The sequence below is a fragment of the Scomber scombrus genome, chromosome 5, assembly GCF_963691925.1.
Source record: "Scomber scombrus chromosome 5, fScoSco1.1, whole genome shotgun sequence".
NCBI lineage: Eukaryota > Metazoa > Chordata > Actinopteri > Scombriformes > Scombridae > Scomber > Scomber scombrus.
The window spans coordinates 24,335,520-24,352,554 of record NC_084974.1 but is presented as its reverse complement, the minus strand read 5'-3'; the positions used below and the strand labels follow the sequence as shown (position 1 = coordinate 24,352,554).

Here is a 17,035-nt window from a genome sequence, read left to right as displayed (position 1 = left end):
CCAGACCACCTCTGTAGCAAAATATTTTAGGGGAGACATTACAACATGACTACCATTCCACTGGGTTATCCCCCCTGTTAAAATGAACAAACCACCTACTGAACATGGTTATCAAGACTCCCAAAAAGTATCCCACAGTTTCCTTCGTTTGGCCAATATGAAAACCACAAACAAATAAAAGAGGTAGTTATTCATAGTGAGGGAAAGTAAATTTACTCAAGTACTGCACTTAGTACAATTTTAAGGTACTTGTAGTGTGGTATTTCCATGTGATGCTACTTCATACTTCCACTTCACTATATTTCAGAGGGAAATATTGTACTTTCTACTCCACTATATTTATTTGACAGCTTTAGTTACTTTTCAGATGAAGATTTGACACAATGGAGAATATAACAAGCTTTTAAAATACAACACATTGTTAAAGATGAAACCAGTTGTTTTCAACCTTTTTGTCTTTTGACGTCTTACAAAAAGCAGTGTGTAGTCAGTGTCACATTTCAGATGTCTATGAGTTAATAGCTCCACCAAATAGTGATTTTTCCCTCTAAACTTCTCACATGATTGGATCATTTGAACATTTATTGAAATTAATTTGACCAAAGATTAGAGAAAAAAGTTAGAGAAAATGTTTGTATCAGAACTTAGTTTTTATTCTTCTTAATTCTTAATCATCTCACCAACCCTCACATTTATCTGCTGACCCTTTGGAGGGGCCCCACCCCTAGGTTGGGAACCACTGGACTAAACTAGATAACTGTATATAAAGTAGTGTAAACTAGCTCCACCTCCAGCAGCGACAACAGTAACATGCTGCTCTAACACTGATGCTTCACTATTAATAATCTAATGATGTCACAAATATTAATATATCAGTCAGAGGGACCAAACCACTACTTTTACTGTATTGCAGTAAAAGTACATCAATATTATGAGATTGATGTAGTTAAAGTATTACAGTAAAAGTACATAAGTATTGAGCTCGATTACAGTAAAAGTACATAAGTATTGTGAGCTTGATGTAGTTAAAGTATTACAGTAAAAGTACATAAGTATTGTGAGCTTGATGTAGTTAAGTTATTACAGTAAAAGTACATAAATATTATGAGATTGACGTAGTTAAATTATTATAGTAAAAGTACATAATTGAGCTTGATATAGTTAAAGTATTACAGTAAAAGTACATAATTATTATGAGCTTGATGTAATATATAAATGCAATACTTTATATTAAGCTCATAATACTTATGTACTTTTACTGTTATACTTTAACTACATAATACAGCTCATAATACTGTATCCGTGTAAATGGGGACTCATGTAATTCACTCTTCCGCCGATTGGGGACGGTAACCTGACAAGCCGAGGAACGTTTAAACGGACAAATAAACTGTAGAAGAAGAAGAAGAACAGTAGCATGTCTGCAGCGTCGCACCACATTAGTGTGTGTTTAGTGTTATGTTTTTTATAAAACACTCATCAGTAATTGTTTAAAAGTAGCGAAAGTGATTGACAAAGAAGAGGAGAAGCTGCTACACATTTTACAAAAATGAAGTGAGTGTTTCTGAAGAATAACAGCCCCTTGAATGACACCTAGCTAACACATTTAAGCTAACGTCAATAGCGTTCACGTTATCTTCTATAAGTCAGTTACGAGTCTGTGTATTCATTTAATTAACTTTGAGTGATAAAGCCAGCCATATTAGCTCAGCTTCATATACATGTTTAAATCAGTAAATGCAGTTTATAGTTATGTATACGTATTTTATTCCAGGATCAATATCGAGGGTCTGCTGGTGTATTTTCCATATGATTACATCTATCCTGAGCAGTACTCCTACATGCTGGAGCTGAAGAGGACGCTGGATGCGAAGGTGGGGGATGTTTATCTGTTTCTTAGTTTATTTTACAGGTTATTAATGAGCTGGATTAAAGGACAGGTTCACAGTGTTTCAAGTGTATCTTAAAACAGCAATTAAGTGCCGATATGAACAGTAAAAGTAAAGGTTTTCCTCCCTGTACTCATTCCTCCTGTTCATACTGACTATTTACAGATCTTCAAATGTGCTTTCAATGGAAGTGATGGAGGACAAAATCGACAGTGACACAGTCATTTAAAAGTAGATGTGAAGCTTATATGAGGCTTCAATAGTCTGAGTTAGTCATATGTGGATATCTGACACATTTACAATCTTTTTAACATCAAATTCCCTCTTTGTGTTTCCCTGTTGAGCTGTGGTGGAAGTAAAGCAACAAAAAGAGGGACTTTGGCACTAAAAAGACTGTAACGTTGAAACCTTTCTACTTGATTTGACTCATTTGGAACAGCTGAAGCTTCATATTAGCTTCAGATAATTTGCTAATTTGCACAGGAGGAGGACTGTGGATTTTGTCCTCCATCACTTACATTGAACAGCTGTTACAGGAGGAATGACTACAGTGAGAGAAAACCTCTTTCAGTGTTCATATGGGCAACTGACTGTTGTTTTAAGACAGACTTGGAAAAATCGTGAACCTGTCTTTTAGTCAATATTGCTGAATTAGTAGCTGAATGACTTATTTCCCACCTCTGACAAACTTAATGATCCAGCATGAGCTCAGCTGAAAACATTAAGTTTTTCATTGAAAAGTACATGATTGTTTAAAGTATGTATATTAATAATATGAATATTGTTTCTTCTATTCTTTCTTTTATTATTACTTCTTTCCTCTTAAAGACTGATGGAACATAAGTCCTTACTATTGTTTACCACTGTGTTATTATAGTCAGTGTTAATTTTGAGTGCATGTTTTCAGGGTCATGGAGTCCTGGAGATGCCTTCAGGAACAGGGAAGACCATCTCCCTGCTGTCTCTCATCATTGCCTATCAAAAGGTGAGTTTAACCATGTGTTCATATGACTTCTTGCTTAGACGTTCTGTGCTTTAGGCTATGATCTACTCTGGCTTCCCACCAGAAAATATCACGTGAACACTTTAATAAGTGAGATTCTCTCTCTCTCTCTCTCTCTCTCTCTCTCTCTCTCTCTCTCTCTCACTCTCACTCTCACTCTCACTCTCACTCACTCACTCTCTCTCTCTCTCTCAGACCTATCCTTTGGAAGTGACCAAGCTGATATACTGCTCCAGAACAGTTCCAGAGATTGAGAAGGTCAGTCAAAGAAAACCACTCTCCACATGAACTGTAATTCATAGTCCATATAGGTTTAATCCCTCTAACAATAATTCATCCAGTCAGCTACATGTAAGAAGAACATTTATAACAGTAAGAAGAAGCCACTTTATAATTGAGACTTTATAATACAGAGTTTGTTTCGTACATCTGATCGTGTGGTCGTCTGATTAGGTCGTGGAAGAGCTCAGGAAGCTGATGGAGTTTTATTCCAAGGAAACCGGAAAGAGCAACAACTTCCTGGCTCTGGCTCTTTCCTCCAGGAAAAACCTCTGCATCCACCCCGAGGTAAGAGAACCTGCTGTCTCCTGTGTGTGTTACACATGGTTACCTGTGAGGTTAGATTTTACTGCTGGTTTTTAAAGCATTGAACGGTCAGGCTCCTGCCTATATTCATGATTTGCTAACCTCCTTATGAGCCTGACCGCTGCCTGAGATCCTCCAGCAGGCATGGTTCCTAAATCTTGACATTTTACTAGAGGGGACCGGGCCTTTGCTGTTCGGGCCCCTCAGCTGTGGAGCTCCCTGCCTGAAGATCTCAGGCAGGCAAACTCAGGATCATCTTTTAAATCTCTTCTCAAGACTCACTTTAATCGTATGGCTTTTTCTTAACTGTTGGTTTTTGTTGTGTTATTATTTATTGTATATTGTCTATATTTTTACCTTGGATCTTTTATTTGCATTATCCATTTTTTTGTATAGCACTTTGTAACTTTGTTTTGAAAGGTGCTATATAAATAAAGTTATCATTTTTTATTATTATTATCATTATTATTATTATTATTGTTTTTGTTATTAGACACACTTTCACAGGCTTTCTGCTCTTCTATTTTTTTGTGATATTTAACAACTTTTTATTGAAAATACACAAATAAACACAGGAAAAAATGTCCAACCTTACATAAAAAACACAACAAAGAAACAAAAAGACTCACCCAAACTATAATAAACCATCTTCAGGCCCGGAAAACGCAACCAGCACTATGCCCTTTTCAATGTTTGCTGCTGTAAATGTCTAAAAGATTAAAATAATGCTTTTCTTCCTTTTGACTCTAACAAGTTTCCTCTGTTTATATCCAGGTGAGCTCTCTGCGCTTCGGTAAGGAGGTCGATGGAAAGTGTCACAGTCTGACAGCGTCGTATATTCGTGCACAACGCCACAGCAACCCCGACCAGCCTATGTGTAGCTTCTACGAGGTGAGAGGCGCCTGAATTGATTTTTAATTTTTCAACTTTAAAAGAAGCACGCGAGGCAGGTTGAAGGAAAGTTTGGGCAAAAAAACACCTGATCACAACTGTTATGGAGGTAGTTTAAACCTTTTAACTTTTTATTTTTGAGGATACAGTTTGTGAAGATGTGTTTGAGTGTGTTTTTTTTTTAAGCCTCATGTAGGTAGTATCTGATAAACTGCCGCTCTATTGGATTTCTAAAAACGTAATTACTTCTTGAACATTTGCAGGTCTTTATCTGTGAAGTACGGGAATCTTTCTGATATTTGCATAACATTTGGGATTCAGCAAGGCTCTGCTGACACTGAGCCGTCTGATTTTCATAGTTTCATAATTGGACAAAGCTCTGACCAAAATTTACCAGACATCGCTCACAGCAGCAGACTGAAGAATCATGGGAACAACAAAAACTGAAATCCATCCATGGTGTGACCCTCCTGTGAGGACCTCTAAATAGGCTAAAGCAAACAATGAAAAGTACTCACATAATAATATCTTGTGTGTAGCTGCAGACTATAGTGAGTATCTGGTTTCTGGTTGTCCTCTGAATGAACTCACAATGCTGTTTCAGGTGCAGCCACGCTTAAGTTACGATAACATCAGTGATAATGTATGTTTGAAACTGTGTTCCTTTATTTAGTTGAAACCCAAAACTTCTAACTCTTTACTTCAATAAAAGTACCAATACAATGTAAAAATACTACTTATGTATAAGTACATCAGTATTATGATCTCAATGTAGTTAAAAGTATTGCAGTAAAAGTACATAAGTATTATGAGCTTGATGTAGTTTAAGTATTACAGTAAAACTGACTGAGAAAAATTACATTAAAAACTACGTTAAAAACTTTAATTTGTCTTTTTACAGGAAAATCGTCCTGCCAGGCACAGTCTGTTAAACATTCACAAACATGCCTCATATGTATAATAATAATAATAATAAAAATAATAACTTTATTTGTATAGCACCTCTCATACAATAAATGCAGCTCAAAGTGCTTTACAACACAAGAAATGCTTCACATAAAAGGAGCATAGAGCAATGTGAAAAAGAACAAAAAAGAAAGAGGAAAGAAAATAAAATAATTTTTAAAATAGTACATAGTAAAAGTAGTTAAAATGGAGAATTTGTTTGTCAGTGGTTAACTTAACTAGTGCAAGATGCCACCACGATTTTGAAAAACTGTCCTCTGTGGATAGTCTTTAACCCTTACATATTGTTCATATTCTGACTAATTATTCTCTTCACCAATTCACATTCATAAATTCCCCATTAGTTATTAATAAATATTTGATTAATCCTTCTTTTTGATTAATCTTATGAAGAAAATACATTCACATTCACTATTTTATAGAATACATGTTGATGAATACAGCATGTTTGAATGCTGATTTTTGTGCATTTGCATATATAAAAATGTGTATCAGCTGCACAAAAATGGGTGGAAAAAAGCATTTTATTTTTTTTATATTTTATTTTATTTTTGTAAACTGTGGGTCACATTAGGAAAAGTCTGGCTAAAATAAATGTGTATAAGGTGTTTTTACAGCTTTTAAGTGTATAAATGGGTCACATTTGACCCTGAGCAGTATGTAAGGGTTAAGCCTTCTTCAGTGCCATAAATGCTCTATGCCCATGTATAGTCAAACTCAATGCATCTACAGCATGTGGAATTTGCCTATTGGTTTGTTACTCTACAAACATCTGTGGGTTTTTAGGGAGTCAGACAGTCATATCCTCTGACTTTGATTACCACAGCAATGCTGCGCCACCGTTATCAAAGTGGCTCCCGCTTTCCCCAAAACACCACAGAGAGCTGCCTTCACCGTCTCAAGGAGAGAAAACAGTGTGTGTCTCTCTTCCAAGACGATAGTGCTGCTTTTACTGTGACCTCAAGGCTTGATCCTAAATATGGAAAATTGCCTAACAATAGAATTCCAGTTGCATGTTAGTTGCAATTCAGGATTCTGTGCAAATTGTCTATTTAATCCTTACATACTGTTCGACGGAGACAGTGATGTAACCTGGACACTACACTATGAAACCTGACCTCACACCTGTGTGCTGTTATTGGGTGGAGGGCTACAGACCCACTGCCTAAAGCTTGGCACCCAGAATTATCCTGAAAACAGCAAAAATACAGGCAGATCAATACACCGCCGCACATTTGTTTTTTAGGAAAATCCTGCATAGTATACCTTTAATCCAGCCATGCTTTAAAGGTATATCTGTTTATATCTGTGTGTCTTTCTGCTCCTCTTATTTGCTTGAACTTCCCTTGTCGTTCTGTAGGAGTTTGATGCAGTCGGCCGGCAGGTGCCCCTTCCTGCTGGCATCTACAACCTTGATGACCTGAAGGACTTTGGCAGGAGGAAAGGCTGGTGTCCTTATTATCTGGCACGCTACTCGGTACGCTGCACCAAAGATAATCTATCTGACGTAAAGCATTGAGCCTGGTGTGGAAAAATGCTTTCCTAGCATTTTAGTAGCAAAGAATGAATGTTTTACTACAATAATACAACCTGACAATGCCTCTCTTAAAGACAATATTACTCTTGAGTGAATAATATTATAATGTTTTAAGCTATACCACAAAGATTGGTGGGATGTCTCTTGATTTGTGCTCTTATCTCTTCGGGCTTTATTTCCTCTCAGATCCTGCATGCAAACATCGTGGTGTACAGCTACCACTACCTGCTGGACCCCAAAATAGCTGACCTGGTGTCCAAGGAGCTGGCCAAGAGCTCTGTGGTGGTGTTTGACGAGGCTCACAATATAGGTGAGGGGATAAATGTTTATTATCTAATTCTAAGTATCACAAAAATATGATACTAAATGTATAATTCTGTTTTTTGAAATTAGTTTAACATGAATTATTGTGAAGATGAAAAAAGGGTGTTAGTGTTTCCTTTCTTTCTCTACACTGCTTTTTCTCCTGTTCTTTCCCTCTCTTCTCAGACAACGTGTGTATCGACTCCATGAGCGTGAACATCACCAGACGAACGCTCGACCGATGCCAGAATAACGTGGACACGCTTCAGACAACCATACAACAGTAAGAGTCCGGTAAATGTCTGTTGTTAGTAGATAAATATGTCATACGTCTGAAAAATACAAAGCTGTAATCGACAATCACAAAGAGGTTGAAGTTTATGACATGGTGTTTTTACATTGAATGTTATTGTACAAACATTGATTGTATATAAATATGGACGATGCATCTTCATTTCCTGCTACTATGCAAAAGTGATTCAGTTACTTTATTTATTGAATTACTCCTCTTTTTTTCTTTTAAGGACATTTGTTTGCAGTTGTAATGTTTTATGATTGGTTCTACTCATCTGTCACTTGTGAAAATAAAATTAAACCAACAGAGTGCCATTTAACCACATATTTCCACATGTTATGGGATGTCTTCGTTATACCAGCGTGTTTCAGTGAGCTCTGATAAATCTCCACCTCCTGTCTGACAGGATAAAGGAGACAGATGCTGCTAAACTGAAGCAGGAGTACAGGCGATTGGTGGAAGGTTTGAAGGAAGCTAACGTTGCCAGAGAAACAGACGTCTACCTCGCAAATCCAGTGCTGCCAGATGAAATTCTTCGAGGTAAAACCACCAGCAGGACTGGACATCAACACAAAATTAATCTCTCCCTTTTTTTCTAGAGTAGATGGTACAGACAAACACACATCTGCTCCTTATCTTACCCCCACAGAGGCCGTGCCCGGCACCATTCGCACAGCGGAGCACTTCGTTGGTTTCTTGAGGCGTTTCCTGGAGTATCTGAAGGCCCGTCTGAGAGTCCAGCATGTGGTGCAGGAGAGCACCCCACAGTTCCTCAAAGACATCTTCGACAAAGTCTGCATCGACCGCAAACCTCTCAGGTCAGTGTCGACACTCCGGACAAACATAAACCAATCACTACCTCATTATCTTGTTCTTTTATTTCTTTAGTAGGATGCCTTTATCATTTTTTGGGGCTTTTCCATTATACAGCTCTAGCACTACTCGGCTCAACTCGGCCCGGTTTTGGTACCAGGCACGTCGTTTTCCATTACTTCATAGTACCTCCTCAACGTGGGCGGGGTCGTCATAGCACGGTTGCGCAAACTGCAGTGACTTTGTTCAATACGCGACACAAATGCATAAACAATGGAGGACATCGAGGCGATGGTGTATTTTCTGCTCTGCCTGTGTCTTTTGTAACACACAAAGCAAGAGAAAAGAGTCGAATCGCTGTAACGCTGTTGCCAGTATTTAAAAATGGCGGGTTTAATTCTTGTGTGGGATGTTGCGCTCATGACTCTTCCAGTGACGACACTCTCTGGAAAAGCAAAAAAAACCGAGTCAAACTGTATAATGGAAAAGTCCCATTTCTTACTCAATGACTCACCTCCTTCATGCGCTCTCAGTTGCAGCTCATTTCCTCGTTTACTTAATTACTTTATAACCTTTTTGTGTCTCTCCAGGTTTTGTGCAGAGCGGTTGCAGTCGTTACTACGAACTCTGGAGATCGCCGACATCGCAGACTTCTCGGCTGTTACTCTCATCTCTAACTTTGCTACCCTGGTCAGCACCTACAGCCAAGGTACTCAGTGACACTGAATGATTCTGCTTGCAGTATTTAGAGATGTACAGACACTGTTAATAAATATATTACTTTGGCAGATACTGTTGTTGCTATAAGGTGTGAGGTAGAAGTCAGATTCTAGTCTGTGATACTGATTGTTGTAGTTGCAGTGGCAGATTTTAGCTTTTGATATCTCCCAAATGTCACTGCTTATACTGTCTAAAAAATAAATAAAAATAAATAAAATTGGCACGCAGGTGGTTTAGTGGTTAGAGTGCATGTCACGTATGCAGCGGACCCCGGTTCGAATCCCGGCCGGAGGACCTTTACCGCATGTCACATCCCCTTCTCTCTCCCATGATTTCCTGTCTATCTACTATCAATACAGGTGTCTGTGCCTGAAAACAATCTAAAAAGCAGAGCGGTTAAACATCTATAAAAATAATTTATTATAAAAGTAGCTAAAAAAAACCCACCCAGAGTAAATACAGTATATAAAATCAAGTATTATACATCATTTTAAAAGAAGTTCAATAGTGCATCAGTGTGGACATGACTGTCAGAAAAGCTAGTTAAAGGCTAAAGTGAAGAGATATGTTTTTAACTTTCTTTTAGTTTTGGGGCATAATAGACAAAGTCTGCATCCCTGATTTTCTGAACCTCCAATAAACCAGCAGCAGATGAGTGCATTGTATGTGGAAAAATAAGTTCTCTTGATAGCTTTTTTTGATAGCGCAGCTTGTTTGTTTCAACAGACAAAAAAAAAACAATCCCAAAAGATTTTTGTTTGTTTGTTTTGTGGCTTTGGAAACCTCTTGACTGTATTTATTCTATTTTAACTTAATGAAGCACTTCTCTCTCCCTCTCTCTCTCTTTCTGTCCTTCTCTATCCGTCAAGGTTTTACTATAATCATCGAGCCATTTGACGACAGAACTCCAACTATTGCCAACCCCGTGCTGCACTTCAGGTAAGATAGATTTTAGAAATTAAGAGTTAGTAATGGGGAAACATTATAGATTAATATCTGTTTGAGGTTACAGTCGGCACAAGCAAAGTAACTGATGAGGTCACCTGTTAGTGATTTGGTGGACTTTTAATACAAAATATCACCAGTATTTTAAATGTTCAAACATTTAAGTTTAAAATCTTCCATCCACCAACTTCTAATTTCACCACCTACTGAGAGATTTGAATGCTTGTTTTATCTATCTATGCTTGACTGTTGTTTTTATTGTGTTTTTGTGTATATTCCTTTAATTTTATTTAGTTTAGTGTGTTTTGTGAAGCACTTTATAACCTCAGTTTTGAGAGGTGCCTAGAAATGAAGTTTATTATTATTATTTCACTAGTTTACATGCTGATGATCATCATTAGGTGTTTGAGATGACTCGAGACTCCAATACATTTATGACAGGTTGCAGTAAATTAATCAAATATGTAAGATAATAGAGAGCTAAGCCACGTGTCGTATAAACAGGTCGTCATGTGACTATCCTGATATTTATTTTCTGTCTTTTGTTCCCCTTCCAGCTGCATGGATCCGTCTATAGCCATCAAACCTGTTTTTCAAAGATTTCAGTCGGTCGTCATCACCTCGGGGGTAAGTTAGATACAACTCTGTCTCTTTCCTCTCTGCTCAGTTTACAGTCTGTTGTCATTTCAGTCCTGTAACTTACACTGTTTCATTAATGCTTGAAGATTTTTGCCTCATGGTGTCAAAAACCCAGCATGATGTCTATTTGTAACCTACATGTCTCAGGCTGTGTGCAGAATGAGGAACACTTCAAGTAAAAATAGTTTTCTCAAGGTTACCTACTTGCATCATTCCCAACCCGCATAGAGAGTAAAAATACTAAATGTCTCCTTCAGATGGAGACTTTCCATACGGCTCTTCCCCTACCTATTTCATTTTATTAAATTGTTTTTAAATATCTAATATAAATGTTACTGCTGTGTGTAAGGAGAGCAACAAAGTAAGAATTTTGTTGCATCTTCAACTTCAATCTTAAACCCTTAAACTTAAATATCATTTTGCTGTTGCTTTGGAATATAATCATGCATCTTCTTCCTCTTTCTTCATTTCTTTACATTTATTTAAAGCACATAGAATAGCTGCCTATCATAAACCACGTTGTTTAAAGTATGAAAACTTTGGCCCCCAAATAAACGACACTGATAAATTAATATATCTGCTCTGATTTAGAGTCTCTCGTCCTTCTCTTTGTCCTCCTCAGACTCTCTCCCCGCTGGACATCTATCCCCGGATCCTGGACTTCCGCCCTGTTACCATGGCGTCTTTCACCATGACGCTGGCACGGACCTGCCTCTGTCCTCTGGTGTGTAACCAGAGACGCTTGTTCACTTCAGTGGATTTTGCGAATGATTATTAAACCAGAGAAGGACTTTTTGAAATGTACTAATCATGCCATCCATCGGTCTATCCATCCATACATCCACCTACCCTTCTTTCTTTCTTACTTTCTTTCTTTCTTTCTTATTGTTTCATTGAATTGTTTCAACCTGTCTAACTCCCTCTGATGGCCCCATTAATGTCTTTTTTTTTTCTTCCTCTTGTTTATTTCGTAGATTGTCGGCAGAGGAAACGACCAGGTGGCCCTCAGCTCAAAGTTTGAGACCAGAGAGGACTTTGGTTAGTAGAAATTATTTTTTTTTAAAAAGGGGTTTAAAATTGCAGCTATGACATAAATGTACATCTAAATGTTTCTTTTTCAGCACATAATATCTCAAAATAGACCAAACCTTCATGTCTTTTGATAACTGATGATGACGGATGACTTTTTTCTTCCAGCTGTGATTCGTAACTATGGCAACCTGCTTCTGGAGATGTCGGCCATTGTTCCTGATGGCATTGTGGCATTTTTCACCAGCTACGTTTACATGGAGAACATAGTTGCGTCTTGGTATGAACAGGTCAGTGTACGCACGCACGCACACACACACACACACACACACACACACACACACACACACACACACACACACACACACACACACACACACACACACACACACACGCATATCTCAGAGACTGTGATGTCCTCCTGCTCTTTTGGATCCCAATTTACCTTCACATTCACGTTATTCTTAACCCTTACATACTGTTTGAGTCAAATTTGACCCGTTTTCACATTTGACAGCTGTAAAAACACCCCAAATGTCTTTTACTCGGACTTAATGCACAAAGGTGCTACAAAGATTTGTCAGTCAGATCGACTATTGATGCTTTGTAAACAGATCTGTGGTTCAAAATGTGGTATAGACACTTTTTATGAGGGGCTTCTTACTGCCAGCGAGGGTGAAGAATATGAACAGTATGTAAGGGTTAATAGTTGCAGTAAAATGGTAACACTGATAACGATAAAACTGTCATTAGGTATTAATAAGGGTTTTGTTCTTCAAGAGCAGAATTCTTTTTTTCTTTTTTTCTTTTTTATTCTTTTTTTTTTTCACTATTTAATGTTAAACATATTTGTATATGCAAAAGAAGCACATTTTTATAATGGTGTGTGTTTTTGTGCATGGTTTTTTGTTTGTTTGTTTTGCAGGGTATCCTGGAGAATATCCAGAGAAACAAGCTGATCTTCATCGAGACTCCGGATGCTGCAGAAACCAGCATGGCCCTGGAGAAATATCAGGAGGTCAGAGAGACACCTGTCAGCTTACTTCAGTCTTATTATATAATGAAAGAAGTCACAAGTATCTGTACAAAAAACACACACTCACAGCTGCAAAGGCTTGATTTGAAGATCAAGTTGGTAAAAAACGGATGATTCAGTGTTTATAATTTGTTCCATTTAGCAGCAGACTCATGGAGCTGTTTTATCTTCCTTATCTCCTGGTGAGTCTCAGACTTTTGACATCTGACCTTTTCCCTTTCTGTGTCGTCTCTTCAGGCATGTGAGAACGGCAGAGGAGCCATCCTCCTGTCTGTGGCCAGAGGGAAGGTGTCTGAGGGAATAGATTTCGGTAAATGATCAGAAAGCTGCTAACATATTATTTTATATTATTATAAAATAAGGAATGAAAGGACACAGTTAAAGCAATGCAACAGATTCATTTATGCTTACTTATATTGTAATGATGCAGCAAACATGTGGGTATGTTTAATTTTTTAACATAACCATGAGTCTTGTTATGTTTTCTGTTCAGTGCACCACTTTGGCCGAGCGGTCATCATGTTCGGAGTGCCCTACGTTTACACACAGAGCCGCATCCTAAAGGTCAGAACTGTCACCGTGTAGCTTTATATCATATAAACTTCTACATAAATCAGTGCTGACATACATGCAGCTAAATAACTGATATGGTAGACTGTAATGTTGATTTTACTTATGATTTACTTGTTGATTTGTTGGGGTTACCTGTGCCAGCAGATAAAAGAGAACGTAACTTGCAACGTAAACTTGTTTCAGGCTCGTCTGGAGTACCTTCGGGATCAGTTCCAGATCAGAGAGAATGACTTCCTCACATTTGATGCTATGCGTCATGCAGCCCAGTGTGTGGGCAGAGCCATCAGAGGCAAGACGGACTACGGACTGATGGTTTTTGCTGACAAGGTGTGTCTGTCTGTGTGTGTGTGTGTGTGTGTGTGTGTGTGTGTGTGTGTGTGTGTGTGTGTGTGTGTGTGTGTGTGTGTGTGTGTGTGTGTGTGTGTGTGTGTGTGTGTGTGTGTGTGTGTGTGTGTGTGTTTTGTCTTCTGATCTCAATTCCAATTTTATTTAATGTACAGTATTTCCCTTAACCTAAGATACCTACAAACACATGAACAGTTTCTCAGCATCACCCTGCTTCACATTCACTGCTGGTGGCACCCCATTACTACCAGTATTCTGACATTGGCATTAACCCTTTACATACTGTTGAGGGTTCAAATTTGACCAATTTTTACCTTTAGGAGCTGTAAAAACACCCTTTACATATTTTTTAGGTGGACTTTCTAAATGTGACCCACAGTATACAAAAATGGAAATAAAATGCACCTTTTAAAAAAACATTTGGACAGCTGATACACATTTTTTTAAGTACAAATGTACAAATTGACCTGTGTTTATTCAATCAGCATTCAAAGATCTTGTATTCTTCATATTCTATAAAATGTTTTTTCCCCGTAAATAAATAGATTACACTCTTTGTTTGCTCTCTGACAGCTTCACTAAAAATTAATCAAACATTTATTAATAACTAATGGGGAGTTTATGAATGTAAATTGGTGTAAAGACTAATTATGAGTCAGAATATGAACAGTATGCAAGGTTAAAGTAGATCCACTTGAGGAGTTGATGGTTTATTACCTTCAGTAAAGATGAATCACTATGCAATCTCCCTTCCATACTCCTCCTCCTCATCTTCCTCATCTTCCTCCACAGCGTTATGCTCGAGCAGACAAACGTGGGAAGCTTCCCCGCTGGATCCAGGAGCACATCAGCGACGGCAGTCTGAACCTCACTGTGGACGAGGCGGTGCAGCTCTCCAAGCACTTCCTGCGTCAGATGGCTCAGCCGTTCAGACAGGTACTATTCAAACCGGCCAATCACCACACAAGTGTAAAATCTGCGCTAAATTGTTCTTTTATACATAATAAATGGAAGAGTGGGAGAGTTTTAGATTTAAAGTGCAGTTTTATTTATTTTAAATCCACTTTGACTTTCCTAGTGACACGAAGTGACAAGATGATTAATCAGAGGTCTGCAGGAACAGCTTCATATAACAAGACACACAATAGTTGACCAGACTGTCTGTTAACACCAAACTCAACTTATTGTTTCTTTAAACTTTATCTGTATTTATTTTTTACCCTTTTCTCACAATCTCTTTCTCTCTCTCTCTCTCTCTCTCTCTCTCTCTCTCTCTCTCTCTCTCTCTCTCTCTCTCCAGGAGGACCAGTTGGGTCTGTCTCTGCTGACTCTCGAGCAGCTGGAGTCGGAGGAAGTGCTGAAGAAAATCAGTCAGATCGCTCATCAGACCTGAAGGTGACATACGCCTTTAATGCCGTCACCATGGCGGTGCCCGTGATGATGACAGGTCCTCAACCTGTTAAAAATGATTAGAACCGGGGTTAAAAAAGCAGATGCAACATAAGAGTTAATTTTTTTTTGCCTAATGTGGAGCGCAGATGTTTGTTGGTGATCAACTTCACCATTAAGGCTAAAAATGATCTGGTATAACAAACATATTTAACATTGGTTCAGCTCTGGTGGTTATAGTGATGGTGACTGCCTTTCAGTGTCAAACACCACCAGGAAAAAAAGCCAAAGCCACTCATCATTCAGTATTTTGGGACACACACTGAGTCCACTGAATATCAGCAGCACAGCCTTTACATAGTGCTCTGTCCACCGTCATTTACTGTAGATTTAAACAAACCTCTGAGAATGTGACAGGATTCATTTTTTTAACTTAATCATCACTGCTCTAAAGTTACAAACCTGAAATGTGTTACAGTGATTTGTGCAATTTTTATAGATGGTTTACATGTTGGTCCTACAGTCTCAAACCAACACAAAACAGTGATGAGGATCAGTTAGGAAAACCACAATTTAACCAAGAACACAACTAGAGCCTGACCGATACTGATTTTTTGGGGCCAATGCCGATATTAAGAAGTAAAAAAATCCCAATATCAATATATAGCCCAATACATATTCATAATATATACAAAAACTAATTTTTTGCAATCATCCATCAAATGTGACTTATCACTTCTGGCAAAGATATGTAATAGAGGCTGTGATATTTTACAGTTTAAGAATAAACCTTATTCTGTAAAGTGACATCAGTGCACAGAAAGAGTAAACCTCACTGGGAATTTAATAATTAGAAATAACTATAAATATAAAGAGGCAAGTATATAAAACTCAAGGATCAAGTATACATAAAATGTGGCCTATATAATTTTTAAGAATTAAAAATATGCATATATGCTGATAACAATATATCTGAGATAGACCAATATCGGTCAGGCTCTAAACACAACATTACACACGGGAGAAGGACTTTATGTTGAAGGTCTTAGCATTTTTTTGACTCAGTCAGGGCTCAAAATTAGCACCAGACAAATGTGGGTAAAATACACAAGTGGCTGTTAAAATTTGAGCACACACTATCTATTTATATAGTGGACATTTTAAGTTGATTTCGAGCCCTGAGTGAATATTTCCAGTATTATAACTAATTCACAGACTCCCTAAGAGACGATACTACATTAAGTGCAACAATATTTCCATTATAATGAAAACTTTTACTTGAAATTAAACTCCTAAAAAAAGTTTTGTGCTATTTTTGGCACATCAGAGCTACTGTAGTCTGTGACATAAAAAAACATTTTACACTGTTTTTGCTTTTTTGTTGCTTAAAATGAGACAAGCAGATGTATTTAAGGATAAGTTATAAAACAGTGTGAACATGTTGCGTTAAAACGTTATCCTGTCTGCGGCTGTAACATCGGTCCATTTAGTGTCTGTCATACAGATATAGTTAGTCTACTTTTCTACCGCAACTGTACATAGAAATATTTGTATGTTTTTCAACCTGAAAATTGAAATATATAAATGTTTGTATATAACAGTTGTCTTGTTTTTCTTGTGTTTTAGTCTTTATATATTTTACTTAAGAGGTTTATATATGGGTCAATTATGTTTTTTTGTGTTCATGTGCTTTAGTCAAATTTAAAGGGGTTAAAATGTGAAAATAAACGTATGAATAACTTGCACACATTAGTTTTTTGTGGACCCAGCATAAAATGTTGAGGATTATGGCAAAAACGTCTAAGTGGTGTAACCATAAAAACTTTGTACCAAATAATTCAACTTGCTTAAAAACGCTAAATTCTCAATAAAACACCATATCAACTAGTTTGGCATGATCTCACATTATAACTTTTTTATATTAAATAAAGGTAATGGAATAAATTGTTCTAAATATTACATTTAATCTGGGGAATCATGTAAATCTGGATTTTTTAATGAAGTAAATATTTGTATAAGTACACTTAAATACACTTTAGGTGGATAAAATATTTAATATTTATCATTCTTTTGTGTT

General features: G+C 37.4%; 1 protein-coding gene across 1 annotated transcript; it reads left to right on the top strand.

The window, feature by feature from the left end:
- The first annotated feature begins 1,415 nt into the window (after positions 1-1,415).
- Positions 1,416-16,556, top strand: ercc2 (excision repair cross-complementation group 2). The gene is made up of 23 exons (XM_062418665.1): positions 1,416-1,554; positions 1,775-1,874; positions 2,797-2,874; positions 3,088-3,150; positions 3,346-3,459; positions 4,252-4,368; positions 6,695-6,811; positions 7,058-7,181; positions 7,361-7,457; positions 7,876-8,009; positions 8,119-8,287; positions 8,873-8,991; positions 9,872-9,941; positions 10,505-10,574; positions 11,209-11,310; positions 11,561-11,624; positions 11,784-11,905; positions 12,541-12,633; positions 12,889-12,961; positions 13,145-13,215; positions 13,408-13,551; positions 14,362-14,505; positions 14,870-16,556. The coding sequence occupies exons 1-23, from the start codon at positions 1,550-1,552 to the stop codon at positions 14,960-14,962; spliced, it is 2,283 nt and encodes a 760-aa protein (XP_062274649.1). The 5' UTR covers positions 1,416-1,549; the 3' UTR covers positions 14,963-16,556.
- Positions 16,557-17,035: the final 479 nt, after the last annotated feature.